Below are 20,415 nucleotides of genomic sequence, written 5' to 3' on the forward strand. Positions count from 1 at the left end.
ACGAGCTGCAATTACGCGTCGTCGACTGATACATGACTCATGCTTGATCCGCACTTAGTTTCGACGTTCTCGAATGCCACTTACGAGGAAAAACAATCGTTTTCCTGTCGAGCATGCGACGAATGGTGGAGCAAGTTTAACCTCTTAGGAACGATGCGTTAGTGTACTTACACCGTTGTCATCCTATATTACAACGCGCGTCGTACTAAATAGTATAAATTAAAGTAGTATAACAGTATAAATTAAAGTAAATTATATTATACATTACATTATAAGTAAGTTAAATTGTTAAAGTTATATTATATCTTTAACTCGTTCGTCGCCGCGTCACCCATGTGAAATATGGGTTCAAACACTCTTCTCGATCAAGTTAAATAGAATTTCATCCATTTAATTTATAAAAATGTCTAGCACAGGAATTTAATGGAATAAGCGTTGGCAAATATAAAATATACAAACCAGAAATATTAAAAATTTATACACTATTATATCTGTTATACATTAATCTATATTAACACTAGATTTACGGAATCCGTCAAAATGACGGGTCACTGATTTGTTAACATACTATTATTCAGATTTTAAAGACACATTTATTGCTTATTTATCGATTATATTTACTATAATTATTTATATTTATTCATTTATCGATTACATTAACGATTAGAATAAATCGTTACTTTCATAAACATATATAAAACGGCTGCTTTTATTACTCCGTAAACCTAGCGTTAAATGTATAAAATATAACGTTACCCTACGCGTTCGGAGCAGGTAAGAAACTCGACCGATTCTCATGGAAAGAAAAATGATAATTCAATCAACTTCCGTTTCGATCCGCTGAGAGAGAACAGCATTGACCGTCGCGCGTCGGCAGTGGCGTATCGTTTGCGCGTGAAACAGCGCCGCGCAAAAGTGCAGCCGTGCCTAAGAGGTTAACGAGGAACTACGAGCAGAGCGGTAGGTCCTCTGAGTGATTCGATCGGGAAAGTTTGTCCAGTGGCAGAAACACACCGATTCCCACAATTTGCTTGCGGCCCTGAGAGAGATCGGTCTCGCGCGAGAACAGGGTAATCCGGAATTTGGAGCGATTGGCCGTCGGGAGCGTCGCGGGGGCGGCATTTGCAACGAGCAACGATACACGGAAAGCATGCATTGTGTCTGGCGTAATACGCGTCGCCCGTCGCGTATTTCATTTCGTGGATCGCGTCGTGTCAACACGGGAGAGGATCGCGATGGTGGATCCCGATACGATGTACGCGGGTCCGGGCGCAAGACGTAGGCCAAAGGACGGAGGAGGAGCGAGAAGCGAGAAGCGAGAATCGAGAAGCAAAGCGAGGAGAGAAGCGGAGAACGCGCGGCCGCGCTCGCGAGCGCGTATAAGTACCTTATGTTCCCACGCTGGAGCAGCCTGGAGGGCTTCCCATTCCGCTATCGACTCACATTGGCGGGTATCATGTAGGTATGTATGTATCTTCGTACTCGGGCCCCCGCCATGTACAGGGTGTACCGCCGCGGAACATATTGGCCCGGGATTCCGTGAGACGAATTAACAAGTGCCGTCAACGGCACGGACCTCGGAAAAGACGCCACCGAGGGGAACGCGCGGGATGAGAGAGAGACACGATTTAGGGCCTGTCCCGTACGGTAACCCCCGCGCGATCCCATGCCGTCACGGCGACGTCGGAAACCGGCTCCACTGATTTTTCGGACGAGATAGGGGACCCGCGCGAATCGCCGTGAAATGATTTTTTAAGTACCTTGACAGACCGAGGCCCTCCCAAGCTAGCCAGCCCCCCGTTTACCATTTTATCGGCAGGCGAACCATTCACGGTTACGATCGTGAAAACACCATGGTCGAAAGACTTTTATGTATTTATAAGGAAATTTTAGAACTAATTTATTTTTTAGAACTAAAATATTATTTACAGCTCGTTAAAATCATTTAAATCAACGCAGTTTATGTTTCTCGCAGTGGTTGCGCGCAATTTGTATTTAGCTGAAAGGTCCGCAGTGTAACAATTAGATGCGACACCGTGGACCGGTAACAGTCTTTAACACTAAACGTACCGGCATTTTTCTATACCTAATCTTACCATAGAATTTTTGTCGGTAAAAAAATAAGCTACGAGAAAAACGTAAAGTGGGAAATTGAATAATCGGATGATATAAGAATTTACAGAAAGTCAAATGACCGACAGAAATAACGATAAATGTAAGAATTAGAAAAGTAAATTTTCAAAAGGGGTCACATTTGACCCCTCTTGGTACGTTTGGTGTTAAAAAGGTTCCGAAGCATATTTCCGGCTCGAGAGCCGCGATTATTGTGATTCTATTCTATTTCCAAGGGAATCGGAGTATGATCACGCCGGTGATATGCTGTCCGGAGCCGGCGAGCAGAAATCGCCGTAATTAGTCACTTTTTCAGGGCGTTATTAAATCAAGTTCGTTTCCAGTAATTAGGGATGGGTATGGCGAAGTTTTGCGTGCGTCGTGCGTAATAGCTGTTCGGTTCCTCTCGGACGCGTGTGTTCCCTTCCGAAAAAGGAGGTTCAACCCGTTCACTGACCTCTCTCTCTCTCTCTCTCTCTCTCTCTCTCTCTCTCTCTCTCTCTCTCTCTCTCTCTCATTTATCGTTAAGACCGAGAAGAGCATGCATGTTACGTCGAGCCTGACACTCACCTCGCAAATCTTTCTTTGTCCTGTACATTCTCGTCGTCCAGCCTCCTATATTTACACCCGCTGGGATCATCCTCGTCCGATCTGCAACGAAAACGCACTTTTATAGTGTCTGGGGTTTGCCTTGGCTGCCCGTGAAACGGCAACATCCGCGTTGACCCACGTTTCACGGCGGCTACTCCGGCCAGGCCGGAAAAATCAGCGCCCGCGATTTACTAATTACGATAAGAGAAAGATCCCGGCCAATTACGATTCTTGGCCGCGTCTAAATACACGCTCTCTTGTTCCGTTAAACGGCGACCCCGCCGCAAATCGCGTGACGAAAATTTCACTTTCGAGCTTAGATTCGCGAGGGGGACGGAGGGAGGTAGAGGGAGAGAACTTTGATTTCGCAAGAAAGAACGTAACGAAGCGTTGCGAGCGCGAAAGAAAAGGGTCCGCGCGTAGGCGCGTTCTATCCCGTACCGTTGGTTAGTATGCGAGCGGGGGCGCTGAATAAAATGTCTGGTCGTCGATACGCGAGGTGTAATCGCTTCCGGATGACCAAACGCGACGGTCGGGTCGCGCGGAATTGGCGGTCGCCTATCCGACTTCCCCAAATCTGGAGCGTGGTGTAACAGTTAAGTCGCTCATGCAATATTCACGGTGGACGGTGCTCTGTAACGCGGCGGCCGATGCCAACTATGTTCGCACCTGCGTCCACGTTTCACCTAACAGTTCGCACGGGTGTCCCCGCGCGCACCACGGGCCGAATAAAATCGTCGAGCGAGCGAGACGGACGGGAGAGAGCGAGAGAAAAATCCGGGTGGATCCTGGTGCCGAAGGTCCCCATCATCCTCGGGGCTCTCGATCTCCATTACCGGACGACATCGGGCAACTCAATTTCCGCGGGGTGGAAGAAATTGGCGAAGATCGGGTCGGGGGTGGGGGGCCAAAGACAACGACGGCGGTAGAGAGCGTCGTAAATCCGTCAGTGGCCGTCTCGTTACCGGCGTGTTCCAGGCCCGCGAACGGCCGCTATTAAGCACGATAGAAAATTATGCTCTCATTGCGGGGCCGGCGGTGCAGCACATAGAAATCCGGCTGATCGTCAGTCTATTACGGGGAGCGCGAGCGCGGGTGATGTACGCCTCTGACCCTGAGCGAAAAATCCCCTCCCTTCTCGCCTCTGCTCTCTCTCTCTCTCCTCCCGCTGCACCGCTACCCTCCCCCCTCTCTTTCTCCGTGGGGGGGCCCCCCTCCGCCCCACTCCCCCCAGGCCAGTGTTTTTCTCTTTCTTTGCTCTGGTGAACGCCACACCGAGCTGCAGCCAGCATCTTGCCCCCACCGTGCGCCTACACCGGCGGGCCTCACGGGCTCTCTCGGGTCCCATGGGCCTCCGAGGAGACGAGGTGGGGGCGGTGTAGGGCCCGCAGCGAGTGTATCCGGGTACACCGAGGAGGCCCCCGCGCCGTTTCTCTTCTGCGCCCCTTTTTCTTCTCCCCTTTTTGCTCTCCCAGAGACTCCGAGAGCGGAACGAGAAGGAGAAGGAGAGGGACGACCACGGGGCCCCGGGAGACTTATGGAGTACATAATGACGCGGCCCCGCGGTATTATGTCGACTTAACAGATACGTATATGCGCTCTCCGCGGAGAGAAGGCCCCGCCGTCTAGGGAACCACGAAACCGCCGGCTTCATTTTCGTGCCTTCGGGGAACCTACGCTGGGACCTCGGCACCCTTCCACACCCTGGAAGCTCCACGAAAATCGACCCGAGATCTCTAAGAACCGTCGGCGATCCACCGGAGCTGAATCCTGGATCTAGAGTCGCGAATCCTTGCACTCTGAGATTCGGAAGCTTCTGTGATTCTCGTTACCCGTCGGCACTCTCGAGCGCGTGATCCAGGGGTGTTCTGGTGCTAGAATTTTCTACTGATCGCGATTCGGAGACTCGATCTTCGATTCGAATACTCAATTAAATCGAATGAAGCAGATACCCGAAAGGAACCGAGTCGTTTGAATAGAGAGCGACTTATGAGAGCTCCTAATTTCCTCATAGATTGTCTAATCTGCATACTATGTGTATACATAGACTATACACTGGACTATACTATACTTATAGCGGAAGAGGTCGACGACCTTTTAATTCAAAGTTGCCTGGATAGACTCTGTATCTGATGCTCGCGAAATGAACTCTCTCTTAACCCCTTGCTGTACCATTTGCTTTCCAATGATTAGATCTTTTCGATCGTAAAAACTTCTTAGAAGAAAAAGAAACTTTAAATTTATGGTGCATTTATATACTTTGAAATTTAACCCTTTGGAGTACTCTGTCTGCTGTGACACTTCCGCTGTACGAAGCGCCGCACCGAAAATTCATATTTAGCTCATGATCAATTCTCTTTTGTATGAATATTTCCTAAGCGTTAAATAAAAACTGTGCTTAATAGAACAATGTGTCTTTCGAAAATGTATTGTTTGGAGTTTTTAAATTCTATTAATTATACTAGTCATCACATAGATACCGGATATATCCGGTGACTGTACCGAAAGGATTAAATATTGGTGAAAAGAAAATAGAACATCAAATATTGGTTAAAGAAATTGAACAATATTGGCAAGGGGTTGACAGAGACAAGTGTCGTAAACATAGCTGCACATCCTTTCTCAATTATCGATGTACCACTATCGTCTACTATACGTAACCTTGGCATCTACTCTTCTAACTCTCTATCTTTTTACTAACATTTCCTATACATTGCAAACACCTTCTTCAAAATTCAGACGTCTTATTCGCCGCAACTGCAAAGTCTTTTCAACTAAAAATATACTACTCATACATGTATAAATCTCATTATTTTTTGAAACGCAACCCTTAAATATCTCAATTTTAATACAAACGAACTTAGATCACTTCGTAAGGTAGATAATTATGGTAACATTCGATTTCTCTTGAACTGCCCAATTGATTAAAGCCATTCGATTCTATCCAGACGACAAGACATCTATCAAGTATTCTATTCTATCCAAGCGACTTAGATTGCTCGAGTAAAATTCGGTTTTATTTTTACACGTTTTCGCGCACCGCTGGCCTGATCGAACACCGTCTCGGACACCTTCGACGGCTACTTGACATTCCTAGACCAGGAGGCCAGTCACAGAGGGAATATCCAATCATAAAATACACGTAATCGCGAGGCGAGCGCTGCCAGGAGCGTGGCGGTCCGCGGGACAGAGAACGGGCAAAAATTAAAATCGCGCTAAAGCAATCCGGTCACGGAGAGCCGATCATTTGCATACAATTTCGCGTCGTGGTTAAACAAACGCAATTTGACATGCAATTAGATTTTCCCGCCTCGTTCGCTGGCAGGCGCGCTTGTGCCGCCGGTAGATCGATCGCCGTTCAACTGTTGAATCTATGAACCCGCGGTGCCCCGCGCGCGCCGCCGTAACTCATTGTTCAAAACGTTAAGATGTATCGTTGCCGCACACGTGATTTAGTATCTCGACGGCGTCGCGGCAGAAAAATCGCGGCGCAGGCCGCCGTTCCCACGGATCTCGTGTCTACAAATTACTCGAGTTGTCCTTTGAGACGCTGTCTCTACAAGGATCTGCGCGACGCCGACTAAGAAGATCAAGGATCTGGACTGGAAAACCACCTACCCACCGATTCGTACGAATTTCTTCGTTAATAAATTAGCCAACGATCTGCCGCGAACGACGGTGCAGTGGGGCTCTCGGTCGATCTCCGACGAGCGCGCGCGCGCGCGCGTTTCCTCGGCCATTATCTCGCGCATAACGATCGCAATAACGTCTTGATAACCCACCCGCGGCAGCGTATCGCCGGCCAGCTTTCTTCTATTACTATCCCCGTTAATGAGATGCGGCGTTACATGCGCCGTAATCAATCTTAACACGCGGCGGATAGGAATAGCCGGCTCGCGCGGCCGGTTACTTCGGCCCGGGACGCTCGATAATTTCGCACCGATACTACTTATCATTGCCTAATTAACGCCGACTTCTACGCGTTCGACTGGCCAGATAGTAGCCAACCTATCGCGAAAAATGGCGGCGGATGCTAGGCTTCTCAATTCTCCTGAAATTAAATAAAAGAAAGAGTTCGCGAATCGTTCCTGGTGTATTTCGAATTCGCGATCGGCTTCTATTCTCGTTCGAGGGATTTCAGGAGTTCGTAGACTGGTTTTGTAGGGTTTTAGAGCACGGTTGATAGCCCCTGGTCCTCCGGGACACCGAGTTTGCGCGGCCCTGTACACCGGATAGATCAGCGCCGTCGAAAGCAACACGGCTAGGCAGCACAGATACGACCGGCGCGAGTGTCCGACTACAGGAAGACTTAGGTAGATGTAACACACGTGGACGTAGAGGAATGGCGAACGTAAATGTACGAGGACGATCGCAGACAACGAGCAGAAAGGGGAGGGGGGGGGAGAAACAGGGGGGTCAAAGTCGTGACTCCCGAGCCGTCTGGTAAAAATGCAAAAAGGCGCCACTGTAACCTGGACGCAGCTCCTCTTTCTCGATTTCTTTCCTCCCGGTCGCCTTGCTTCGACGAACGTTTTACGCTCTTTCCAGCCGCCCACCGATGTACGCGCGTAACCCTCTCTCCCGCGACTCCCGTCGCTCTACCCCTCTCCCGATCCTTCGAAATTCTAGTCCTAATTCCAGGATCAACGTCGAATCCGCTTGGTCCGAATAATCACGAGAGCCGAGCTAATGTCCCGCGAGAGTTAACGAGGCGGCGCGCGGCTGTACGGGCTCTGTCACGCTTCCGATCACGCGGCGATCCCCCCCTTTTTATTTGATTAGAGGAAGGCCTCGTGTTAACAAGTAATCGTCGCACCGGCAGGCCTCGGATCGTACGAAGATCCGCGAGCTCGTAGATTTTCCGGCGAGAGAGAGAGAGACCGCGACGAGAGGCTCCGGCAATGGAACTTGCAGGACACGTAATTGGAAATAAGTTGGCAAAGAATGAAGATGCGTCGTTAAGATGGTAGGCCGGCGAGCAGCCAGAGGAAAGCAGGGAGAGAGATAGAGAGAGAGGGGGGCTCGCGACACTCGGCGGACCAAGAATCTAACACCTAAGCACGGTAGCGTGAGTTTTTTCATTAGGAGAGCCGCAATGCCGGCGGTGAGCGTTAGCATATTAAAAGGAAACAGCGTGGCTATTGGCGGACCCAACGAACGGGCCCGGCGACGGGAGGCGGTCCATCGTTCGCCGACTACGGGTCTCTTATCCGTTCTCCTCCGACCTTATTGGTCACCGCCTCCTCGATCGCTCCTACCGATCCTCCGCCGCTGCTCGCGCAAACTTTTCCGCGACTCACGATCGCCGTGATTCAAGAGCAACCGGTATCGTATCAACGGCTGATCGTCCTCCTCGCCGATCCACTAATGGCACCGGAACAACAAACCCGGCCGACGGGGACGCTTGCGAACGACTTCGATTTTAACCCCTTGCGCTACGGGCCGGGCTCCTGGCGAAGGTTTTACACGTTTGGATTCGAGTATTATTCATTTGTTCAGAATCAAAACATAATTTGGACGTTCTATTGACAGAGTCTAGGAACCAAAGAAATATGCAATAATTGATAGGTAGTTGATAAATATATAGTACGAGAAATATATGATAATTGTCTTGTTGTTTCAAGAGAATTATTGATGAAGAGGTAGCTGCGAAAGATATAGCGCAAGGGGTGGCTCTCGGAAACTTTGTTTATTCCTTGTTGGAACTTCGAGAATTTTCAGAACGGAAACTACGTACTCTGACTAGTGGATCCGGTTATTGTGGAGTGACCAATTACTGTGTCTTTAGTTTATCGTTGGGTATAATTATTTTTATATTTATCGGACAAGACAGAACAAATTTTGAACCCAGAACGACCTCGTGGAGTTGCCATCGATCTCACAGCATTTTTAAGTTGTCTATAAACGTGTAAATAAATACTAAAACATTAGGTATATTCTTGTCTTCCTAACTCGTGTACTTTATATTTTATATTTCGAAAATAATAAATAATGTTTCGATTATTAAAACTTTGTTTTGAGACGCCTGCAACCCGTCGATGTCGCTTATGGCGAAAAATGTAGGGGTTAAATTCTTAATTTTTAATTTATACGCTATAGCATACACTATAGCTCGCTGTAACTGATTAATAGATAACTGATAATATTATTTATCAAAAAATGTCGTAACTTTGCTTTAGCGAAAGAATTACAATCAAATTATTAATATCTTTAAAAAAATATACTTATACATCGTCATACGAGATTTTATCGTAACATACTTTGATTTTATGCATATACAGCTAAGTAAGAAATATTTAAAACATATACTGATTATTATTGCAACACTTTTACGTTGCAATAAAATCGACGATAAAATCCGCACCCCCTAAAAAGCGTTCCATAATAGGTACATAACCTTACTCCGCTATTATTTCAATCCCATTGGCGCATCGCCGATACGGTTCATCGACGAATGAAAAAATGAGTCGACAGTTCGCGAAGGGCGATGCCGACGAAAGATAGGAGGAAAAGGTGTCCCTCGGACCGGTCGTTTCACGGTAGAACGGAACCAACGTGGAACTCGAGCATTCTCACGCCTCGGGGAGCCCTCATTGTTTGGGGTGCCGCGGGTTCGCCTCGAGCGAGGGAAGTCACGCGACCAAAACGTAAAAGGAAGAGGAAATAAGAAATCTACTTAATTGCGCGTACGCCGTTTCGTACTCCTGTTCAGTCACCGTGTAACTGGCCGGCTTGTCCTCCGGCCCTTTCGTTACGACTTCGTTCGACGGTGATCACGATTAGGGGCGCGAACGCGTGCCGAGCACGCCCATCGCCAAAAACCGGCCGAGACACAATAAAACGGACGGCTCGCCGGCGTGCCGTCACATTTTTCATCCCGAGCTCGTCGCGAATGCATCGAATCTCCCCGCTGAAACATACACGCGGCGTTTCGTGTGAAAACATTATTCGAAGAATCGGTTCGTAAAACGTTAAATCGCGGCTGAATTTAGAAAGTGCCGCGGCCTTTTAGTCGGCGTTGCCGCGTGCATAATTGTTCTAATTTGCGATATTTACATTTTATATGACAAAGAGCATTTACACGTATAAAATTGGATATTGTGACTCGTACAACAATTACATTCTTGACAATTTTTTAATTTTACGTTTAGATAGTATAGAATGTGATAGAACAATTTTAGCGGTGCCTCGGAGTCAAAGAGTTAATAATGTCACCGTTTGTTCGATAACGTTACACCTACAACTGTCGAACGCTAACAACGTAGAACGTGTCGAACGTAATTTGTAATTAATAATTCTTAGATTTGTGAGAGCTGTATCATGGGAAATGGTCGAACACATTTCGTACCGCAACCGTTAGGATATAAATGTATTTAACTCGCTATTGTTATAAAGCAACAATCGTCGGTCATAGTCGGCGGGTTTCGCAATCGAATTGTCACTGGTGATGTACTCCTAAGTGCCTGCCATTGTACGGACGTAACGCCGGCGAATAAGAAACGAGAGGCTCGTCGATATTCGCCTGATTTATCGACGCGTCGCCGGCCCGCGCGTTCCGGAGACTTCAACGCGCGGGCAGCGCGCATTCCCCGGGAAATTCCACGCGTTCGAAATTCGTCTCGGCTGAGCGATCCGGCTTGGTTTTTATTAACTCAAGAACATGTATTACCAGCGAAACAGTCGATTCACTCTGGATTAACGACGCGTTGAAAGACAGAAACTCGGCGCGTCAGCCGCCCCCGTTGTATTTATTTCGTGCGGCGAACAGGGCTGCGTGAAGATGCAAGTCGATACTGTATGACATAAATATGCATCGCAGCCGCGCGCGATGCGTGTACCGAGCGTAACTAATAAGATCTTAATTACGAACGAAAATAGTGTACGAGCGCGCAAGCGAGCGAGCGAGCCACACTCTCGAAACACACTTTCCTCGTCGCACGGCCATCCGGTTCAACGCCTTCTCCCGCGAGAAAACCTTCCGTTTCTAATAATCTCGCACGCGCCCAACAGCTGAACATTAACCGCCGTGTGTTTTACACTAATTGAAAATTACATCCTTTAAAAGCGACGCTGCTAATCGAACGTCGATTCTCGCGAACGCAGCCTTTCGTCCCATTCAAGACGCGTTCGACGGCGAGCGAGAACATCCGAGATAAGCGCGAGACGAGTCTCGCGAAAACGGCGAGGCAACAGGCCGGCGATTCTTCGAATGAGACCGCGGCGTATTTCGGACAGTCATTCCGGATCAATGGGATCCGGAGAATCACGCGTGTCCGGGAATATTACGCAACGCGACGATCTGGTAACCGGCCGCGTGAATTCGCGAACCGCCCGCAAATCTCCGGTACGTGACGAATTCCGCGACGAGTGGGTTTTGTTTGGTGCCCGGCACGTTCGATGCACGTGGTCGAGCGTACTACGTTAAGCTCGTAGCATTAGGCGGACAACTCGCGACTGCCCCTCGTCCTCCGCGATCCTACGGAAAACAATTCCCGTTTCCTCCCGCGTTCCCCGCTGCGGAATATGCTTTTCCCTCCTTTGTTCCTATCTCGGCGAATTTTTATCCCGTGAAACGATTTCTCGTTGCTAATTTTGCATTTCCATGCTCGATTCACCGATACAGGAATTCATAATAATAATAATAATAATAATAATAAGTAATGTTGGATTTTATATGGCAGGATAGACAAACCAGTGTCACCGAATTTATTTTCGCAACTCGTAATGTTTTAGGAGGAGACACAAAGTTCTTGTGCATCATCGTTACGAACCTCGATTTCTCTATGTTAACCCTCTCAGTGCCGGAGGGCCGATATATCGGCCCGCGCCGCAGTGGCGAAAAGTGCCTATACTTATACCTTTGTTATTTATGTAATTTCCAATGAATTTAGAAAAATTGGCATCATTATGCCATTCTCGATTTCGTCCTTAATACACTGCTTTTTGAATTATGTAAATATTGCTTTTTGTTTGGTTTTTATGAGCCTTTTCCCAAACCCTAGTACGACTGTAAAATTTGTCTTTTCCGTCCGGCACTAAGAGGGTTCATTTATTGAATAGAATTCCCATTTTGGTAACATTTAGGGTTGGTTGAGACACGCCGTGTAATTTAGCCATATGGTAGATAGTTCTAAGTAACTTATTGTATATGGAAATAATGTTTTAAACGAGTATAACCATTTCGTTGGATTTATCTAGTTTACTCGCTGATATGTTAATGTAACAAATCCGGATGCATTTGTTTAATCGAGTTTATTAGTTGCGAACATAAGAGGACGTAGGAATTTCAAAGCACAATTATTATTAGTAATACGAACATCTTTTTATGTGCGCATTAGTAGTAGGCCTTCATACTAATGACATTGGCTTCTCCATTGATGATTTTAATAAATTTAAATATTAACTCTGCAATGTTATCAGAAGCGAGGATGTTCAGCTTGTGTATTACGATCATATTGTCTTCAGTTTTGTTTTTATTTCACCATTATTATTATCATTATATTGAATTTTTGTGGAATTATTAAAAGAGCTTTTCTCCTTCTGATATTAAATAAATAAATAGGTTTTTATACATTATCTGTTGATGTCCAAGTATTAACTCTCTTTATTCCAGTAGAGGCGCCATTAAAAATTGCTATCTCTCGTTTCGAAATAACTTTCTTAACAAAATTTAAATTATTAAAATCGCGAATGTTTCATTAGTCACAAAGTTCGATTTCACATACATAAAATACACTACAAAATAGAAATATATCACGAAAACAATTTTAGCGTTAATTCGGCGTTCGCAAAGGGGTTAAAACAGTCGCTAACGAGGTGAGAGAAAAAAAGAAAGGCGAAGCCCGTGAAAATCGAATAAGATCGTGGCCCGAAGACGGGCGGTCTCGTAAAAACAACGAGCCGAACTGTTAATCCCAAATTCGTTAAGATCCGTTGTCGACTGGGAACGGCAAGAATGTCCCGTGGTCGGCGCAAAGAAGAGAAGACGGAGAACCGATGGAGCGTGACTTCGGGCCGGGGATTCGACGAAAGTGAGAATAAACCGGCGAAGATAATGACCGGACAAAAGAAAAGCCCGTGAAGAGACCGAATAGAGCGCGAAAAAACTGCCGGCTTTCACGGGAGTCCGACGTACCGGCTGAGACGGGGCTCGTTCCTGCGATAGATCGAGTTTTTACGCGGCTAGAGAGGTCCAAACAATTTTTACGGTCCGCGAACCCGTTCTTCTGTTTCGCGAGACAAATACTTCGTTAGTCGCGCAATTATTTCTATCCTCTACAAGCGTGTATTGGTCATTATTAGTTCTACATAACGTTTGACGCGACAACATCGCAGCAACTGGACGATTAACCCTTTGCACTCGAAGCCATTTCAACCTAAAATAATTTTTCTGGCTTCTAGTGTCTCCATTTTATGTAACAATATTTATTTTATGCATATGAAATTGAGTCTCATTACTCATACAATAGTTAGAATTTCAACAATTTTTAAATCTTTGCAATATCTATTATAAATCACTTTTGGAACGTATTACAGTAATTTCAATGGCGCCACTCGAGTGCTGAGGATTAAAAAAAGGCTCGCGAGCACTGTTCTCGCCGTGTTTGAAGAAAAACCGGTCGAAGCGTCCTCGGAGTTCCATAAAAATCTGGTGTTTTATCATTCCTTAAATATTTTCGTACACGGCAAGAACGATGTGTGTCACGCGATAAACATTATGTACCCCCGGGGGCCCGAAGTATGAGGAAGTCGCGTGCACATACATACACATGTCGCCCGCGTACGTTCTGCAGTCGTTTCGTATATGCAGCGAAGTCTCGGGCCTGCGCTCGGTTACGCAAGACATTGTACAATAATGAAGCAATTTACTTCCGCCGAAACGTGACATTATTTTATAATCCGCCGGCGTCGACGTGTTCGCGTTCCGAGGAAAAAGTCGTCGATCTTGTGTAGCGAACGAAAACGCCGTCCGCCGTTGTCCGTCATTGTTCCTCTGCAAAACCGACGATCGCGCGGAAACAAAATCTGTCCGCGTCGAAACGCTTATTTACGCTTCGCGCTCGCCGCGAAAATTCGTTTCGACGGCACGCGTGTGTGTGTGTCGCAAGCTGTATTTTTCATGCTCGTGTTCAGGGACCTCCGCAGATAACGCCGCGAACGTTAAAAACCCCCCACCACTCGCCAGCCAGGACTCGAATAACATCGGGGACGCGTCGGTTTGCGAAACGTTTCAATTTCGCACGCGTTTTACAGATTGATTCTCTCCGCGCGGGATGGAAGAGAAGGCGAGATGACGCGATTGAAAATCGACGAGACGGCGCAGAGCGCCGAGGGAAAACGGCACGAGCCGTAGGTTTCCCGGAAATTCTCGCTTCTCCGTCCGCGTGGTGACGGTAAAGCGATTTTTACGAGAACCCGTCGGTGTTTTTACGGGAACGCGGCCAGATAATCGAGCTATCTCGATTCAGCGGTAACCGCCGCTGTTTCGTTCTCCCAGCGAATCGCGAATCAGCCGCGAATCGCCCGACCAAATTATGACCGATACACGTCGAGAATGTTTTCATGCTGATAAAACGGTACGTGATAAATTTCATGGAGAACTTGACATTCGTGGCCGTGCGAGTGATATCAAAATGTTCGACGTATCCGTTGAAAAATTCTACGACGTGCGCGATCGACGCTCTTATCTTCGATTATCTATTCCGGATCGGCGAACCCGACGGCGCCCAACCGTTGGATCTATCGGGATCGATTTGAATCTCTCTCTCTCTCTCTCTCTCTCTCTCTATCTCTCAAAGACACGATTTTCATCGATTCCTTTCCGCGTTTCGACAATTTCCATTCCGTTAACCTTTTAGATACCACGCGCCACTATAGTGGCTCTCGCGAATGGCTCGTGCTTTACTCAATTGTTTTTATTATTTATTAACCCTTCTTTGCATGATGATGGAAATTCCAATCATAACATTTAGTGAAGAAAAAAAGGTACTCAAAAACTGTAAACTTTAAATTTGTTGTTGCTGGCAACTTTATAAATGACTATTGCGTACAACAAAACGCAGTTGTCAAAAAATAGCAAACGTCACTGTCAATTAACAAGCCTAGAACTTGTCATTCCACTGTTTGTTGTACATTTCCCAAATGTAAAGGCTATTCCACAATTTGGTGTAATAAATGTGGAGTTAATTTGTGCTTGAATAAAAATAATAATTGTTTTTTAAATTATCATTTAGAATAAAGGAGAATAAGTAAACAATATCTTTTGATTTATTTAGTACTGAGCTATATATGTAACAATGCATAATGATGTAAATTTCCATCATACTGTTTTTTAAATAATTCAAATTCTTATTTATACTAGGATTTTTTTAAATATTTTTCCTTTAATCTAGAGCATTAATTACATCAACCTGATTTATTTTAAAAAAATAGGAAAAATCATGCAAAGAAGGGTTAAAGCAAACAATTAAAGTGAAAGTGTGTATATGCAATATATTAAGAAAAGAATATATGTTATTAGTACTATATGAGCCGCCCAGTGCACACATCGATTAACTCCACTTTTTGAAAAATCTTAAATTTAAGCGTCAAAGCACTTGGTATAGTCATAACTTTTTATATTTATAATAACTTTCCTGAATAATAAAGATTAACACCATTAAACGGCAAAATTTTTTTTTTTTGGCTATTCTTTCTTGTTAATTTTATACATTAAATTATACGTTAAATGAAAGCTATATCTGTATTTATTCATTCTACATTATATATGTGAATCTACGTTATAACAGGAATTTTAAAAATCAATGTACATCATTTCATCGCGTTTCTCGACTTTTTGTTTTATGGAGTTAGTCGATGTGTGCACTGAACGGCTCGTATATAGATATCCGGAAAAAATATATATTAATCGAGAAAATCGTGATTTAGTTACGAGAAACTTTATTTGCGCAAAATCCTGCCGTATCTAAAAGGTTAAAACGCCTAGGCAACGCTATGCGACCCGCGGCATACCGCACGCATGTTCGCCAACATTATGCGAACCAAAGCAACGGTTGCGTCGATTCGATCGAATTTTGCTTTGTCCCGTGCTTGTCACTGTCGACATACCACACGTTGCCCAAATGTTGGCCTCAATAGAATCGTGCTTTTGAGCGATAAAAGCAACACCACGGTCGCGATCGGATTTGCAATACGAACCGCGGCGTTATTGTCGTTGTTCTTGCGCGATTAAATATGTCTGTCGCGCGAACGCGAGGACCTTGACGAAGCGAGCGTATCGTTTACAGCGCGACGCGACGGCCGCGAGGTCCGCGCGAAAGAAGAGTACAAATTGATTAGCGAGAGAACGAGGTGAAATGAAATAATGAGGACGGTGAGCGCGAGGGTGGGGCCACGGCGAGTGAGCGCCGTTATTAAACCCGGTGCGCGGCTTAAATTTTCGACTCGGAGTAATCCGCGAGGACTGCGGCGAATAGCGGAGCAAGGGGCGTTTCGTGTCAACCCTCGATGTACTCAGCTCAAACACTTCTAACCCTTTACAGCCGAGGTTATTCTAATTTGAAACCCAGATATGTTTTCTAAGCTGTAGCGCTTCTAGTTTATATTATTTAATTGCGATTTATGCATGTGAAATTGAGGTAATCAATAGGTACAGTCACTGCTGTTTTAAGAGTTCTTTTTAAATATACACGAATTTGGTACTGTTATAGTTATTTTGAAAAATAATATAATAATTTTTAGTGGTCCCCCTCAAACATTTCTAACCCTTTTTATAATCAAGGCTATACGAATTCCAGATATGTTTTTTGAACTATAGTACTTTTTATATAAAAAAAGATATCCATTTTGCAGAATAATAATGAGTATTTCATTAATAAATATTTCTCAGCTAACTACTACGTAATAGAAACTAGTATCCACCTGCGAAGCGTTAACCCCTTGATATAATGAATTTGTACATAATCTACCTTGTTATAAAGATTGTTATTAAACCTTTGTTACTTTTCTACATAACCTACAAAATATGAATGTTACTTATTTCTTGATCTATTGACGCAATTCCATCTTCTAAAACTTTGTTCTACGGCCACTTAATTAATCTAAAACAACCAAACATTAAAATCATTCTCCCTCCCTTTAATAACCCCTCGATATTTATTGTCAATAAAATTTGTGACCTTGGAATAATTTTTTTCCTCCGGGAAAATTCTAATCAACTGCGAAAAAAATCGCCAAAGGGTTAATTTTTCTAGGAACCTGACAAAAGTCATTTCGCTTTCGAAGCAAAAGAGCTCGTTAAATTTCCACCCCCGTAATCGTCGTATTATTAAACAAATGGAACAATTTTGCGTCGCCGCGACGCATTTGTCGTTACAACGTGATCTTTCGCAGCGTGCGAAGGATCTGGCTAAACGCAACGATCCGCTCGCAGATCGAGCGATCTCAGGTTATTCAAACGACGGCTGAACAGTCGCGGTCGATCCGGTTCGCCAGCCGTGGACGGACTTTTATGATAATCCGCAAATCGTTGACCCACGAGCCACGTATTGTCCAATTGCCCGGCGTAAATCGCGACATAATGGTCCAATAGAAGAAAATCTCCTCGGCGAACCGCAGGAAGACTTTTCCTTGTCGCGTCCCCCCCCTCTCTCTACCCCCGGTGCCCCCATGGTGGTCGCTATTGATTTAAGGGAATTGCGAATCCGCTCCAGCGGTGTACACGCTCGGCTCTCTCAATTTCAATAAGCAATTGTAAGGAACGACGGTCACGACTCCCGTGGACTAAACCAGACCGAACACGGTCGCCCGGCGTAATGCTCCAGCTTCTTTTCTGGTTTCGTTCTTTTCCCTCCCCTCTCGTTAACTATGCAACCACGGTCATTTACAATTTAGAAATCCCGTTCGCCGTCCGCGAGAGGGCCGCCCACCCGCTACGATCGGGGCACGGAACTCTTCCCGTTTCGCGGATTTTAATTTAACAAAAAGGCAAACATAATGGACCAAGAAGAAACGACGCAATAAGGAATAATCGTCGCGTCTCGGCTTCACGGTTTCGAGACCGAGTTTCGAGTTCCTCTTCCCGCGTCGCGATCACGCGCCGGTTGATAACTTCGTTCTATAAACAAAGAGCCGTCTCACTACGTTCGGGAGTTCTCGCCTTGGAAACGGTGACAAACCGAGTGAATCACGGATACGTTCGCAAGGTTGGCCACGCGAGTCGGATCGAAGACAAAGGTTCGATAACTACCCGCGCGGGAGCATCCCTCAGCAGCAGAAGAGGATCGAGCGGAAAGTGGGAGGAGCGAAGCTGGCGATTGGCTGCTCGATAACTTCCCGGAAGAGCACGGGCGAACGGAAGCCCGAACAGCGAGCGGTTATCGAACGGCCGCCGAAATTCTCTCCTCAGCTTTCCGTCGGCCCTTCCGTAGGGTCCTATCCTCGAAAAGACTGGCTCCTGGAGAGATTCGGGAACTCGGTCGTAAAGGGTTAAGCCGTCGGAAAGGAAAGCCGTCGATCTCGCGGCATCGGAACAAGAAGCGACGCCGAGAGAAAAGAAGAACGCTCGAGGACGATGATTTACCTCCGTCTCTTGGACTGCTGCACGTCCGCGTGGGTCTGTTGCATATGATGGGGCGATAGGGTGGGCCCGTAAGACAGGAGCTGAGTTCCGGCGGTGGGGCAGGTCGGCGGAGGCGGTGGGGGCGGCGGGGCCAATTGGTAGCCCACCGAGGAAGCGGAGGGTATGTAGTGCGAGGGGCCCGCGCCTGGGCCCGGGCCCAAACCGACTCCATACCCGCCGCTCCCCGCACCACCCCCGTACATACCGCTGCCGCCGGGGTACTCTATTTTGCCGAGCTCTCGGACCCTCTGTTGAACCCCCTGTTATCGATCCCCGAGCCCCCTGCGTTCGATCGCCTCCTCGGCTATCTCTTCATCTCGGCCTGCGCCCGGCAACAATGAAAATGTCCACACCCGGGCCCCGAGAATCTTTCCAGCACTAACACTCTCGCGGCAGCTTCGCTCCCTGCGCGCTAACCACGAACGAACCTCTCCGAACAACCTTCGCCACTGTCACTCGAACAAACGTTTCTGCAGCGTCCTGGTCGCCGCGCTCGAGAAGAACAACGTATTCGCCTTCGTACTCGGACACCGGGATCGTCGCGCGTAGTTTAAACGATCCCCGACGACGATGAAGAGGTCTTCTTCTCTCGACGACCGTAGGACACTTGTTGATTCCAGAAGAGTCTCGGCACAGTCCCGATGGTTAACTTATGTTTCCGCGGGATCTCCACGGGGCTATTTCATGTTCCTCGCGTGGAACAAGTGTCCCGATCCCCTCTTGACTATCGTTGGATCTCGGGACTCGAGATGAGGCGATTGCGGAGGAACGATCGGCCGGATCCGATCGGCTCGTGGCCGAGAGTTCGGCGCGGCGCGGCCCCGATTCCGGAACGTTCAACCCGGCGGGCTTCGGGTCCTTTTATCGCAATCGAGGTGCTACGAGTTCGCGAACACCGCCCGGCGAACGACGGACCGAGAAACGAAAGACTTTATTCGTTCGAATCGCCGGGCACTCTCTCTCTCTCTTACCCCCCGAGATCTCTCACTTTTGCTCCCGGTATATCCAAGTTCTAACAAGTTCACCAGCCCATTTAAGTCTTCGGCGAGCTCGCGGGAGGTCCGCGCGGCGCGTCATCCAATTTGCTGGCACATCCGAGAGCAGCAGCTTTTATCACCTCAAAGGGCGGCGGAAGTTGGGGAACACCGTCCCGCCGGCCTCTATCCACAAACAGACTCTCGAGTCCCTTTGAAATCAGCCTGGTACGATCCCCTATTGGAATCCTGAAACCGTTCGTTCACCCGGGACTATCTCGTCATCTCGTTACCGGGCTTTACGTGGAGATCTATGCCCGATGAATCTCTGATACTTTGCACTCTCCGCTCCACCGTCGTCTCTCTCTCTCTCTTTCTCTTTCTCTCGTTCTTTCTCGCCCTCTCTGCTATTCCACCAGAATATTCCGAATCCGTTTGGTCGTCCACCGGAGAAATTTCACCGCGACTTCTTTATTCCCGCGCCACACGGGGAATACCAAGGATCCCGGCGATCCTCCGGTCACTTCCGGCGGTTTTCACTGCACTAACAGAATGATCGAGACAAAGTCGCTCGTCACGATTTTAGAGGCGATCCCTCGGCGAGCCGAGACCGGGCGCGAACCATCCGGAAGCGTCTAGAGGTCGACGACGACGACGAGGACGACGACGGGCGTCGTGGGATCGTTTCGGTGCCGTTTTCGAAAGCGCGGGGACACCGCCGTGGATCGCTTTCACGCCGGCCAGCCGGGACTAATGAGACCGCAAGACTAATCCGAACGATTGACACTCGCTACGCCGCCGATAGTTTCACTCCGACCCGTTTCGATCACCGCCATCGGTCGCACCAGTCTGCCGAATCGCGGACCATCGATCACTCGTGCAGGATCGCGCGGGTTCTCGCTTCCACGAGGTGTTCTAGAGGAATCTGTCCGGGCTCTTGGACCGTCGTCGACGAAATCGGGACCGCGCGGTCGGAGCCGATTTCATTTTCTCGATCGGTCCCGCCTTCGCGATTAATGGTTTTCTAGGTTGCCGTGGTTACCAGGGAGAAATTCGAGGACACCGCCGCTCGGCAGATCGCGGATCGAACGGTCACGGGAATCGTCGAAACGTACGAAC

The 20,415-nt window shown here is 47.2% G+C and overlaps 1 protein-coding gene across 5 annotated transcripts in view; it reads right to left on the reverse strand.

Moving 5' to 3' along the window:
- Nucleotides 1-20,409, reverse strand: part of Tgo (Aryl hydrocarbon receptor nuclear translocator homolog tgo) — a 25,943-nt gene extending 5,534 nt beyond the window's left edge. For all 5 annotated transcript variants that reach the window (XM_078180362.1, XM_078180361.1, XM_078180359.1 and 2 more), the window contains exons 1-2: nucleotides 18,284-20,409; nucleotides 2,683-2,763 (exon numbers count right to left, since the gene is read on the reverse strand). In XM_078180362.1, coding sequence (XP_078036488.1) covers nucleotides 2,683-2,763; nucleotides 18,284-18,494 — 292 coding nt within the window. In that variant the 5' untranslated portion in view covers nucleotides 18,495-20,409. The remainder of the gene's footprint in view (nucleotides 1-2,682; nucleotides 2,764-18,283) is intronic.
- Nucleotides 20,410-20,415: the final 6 nt, after the last annotated feature.

This window comes from Augochlora pura, chromosome 5 (genome assembly GCF_028453695.1).
Source record: "Augochlora pura isolate Apur16 chromosome 5, APUR_v2.2.1, whole genome shotgun sequence".
NCBI classification, from domain to species: domain Eukaryota; kingdom Metazoa; phylum Arthropoda; class Insecta; order Hymenoptera; family Halictidae; genus Augochlora; species Augochlora pura.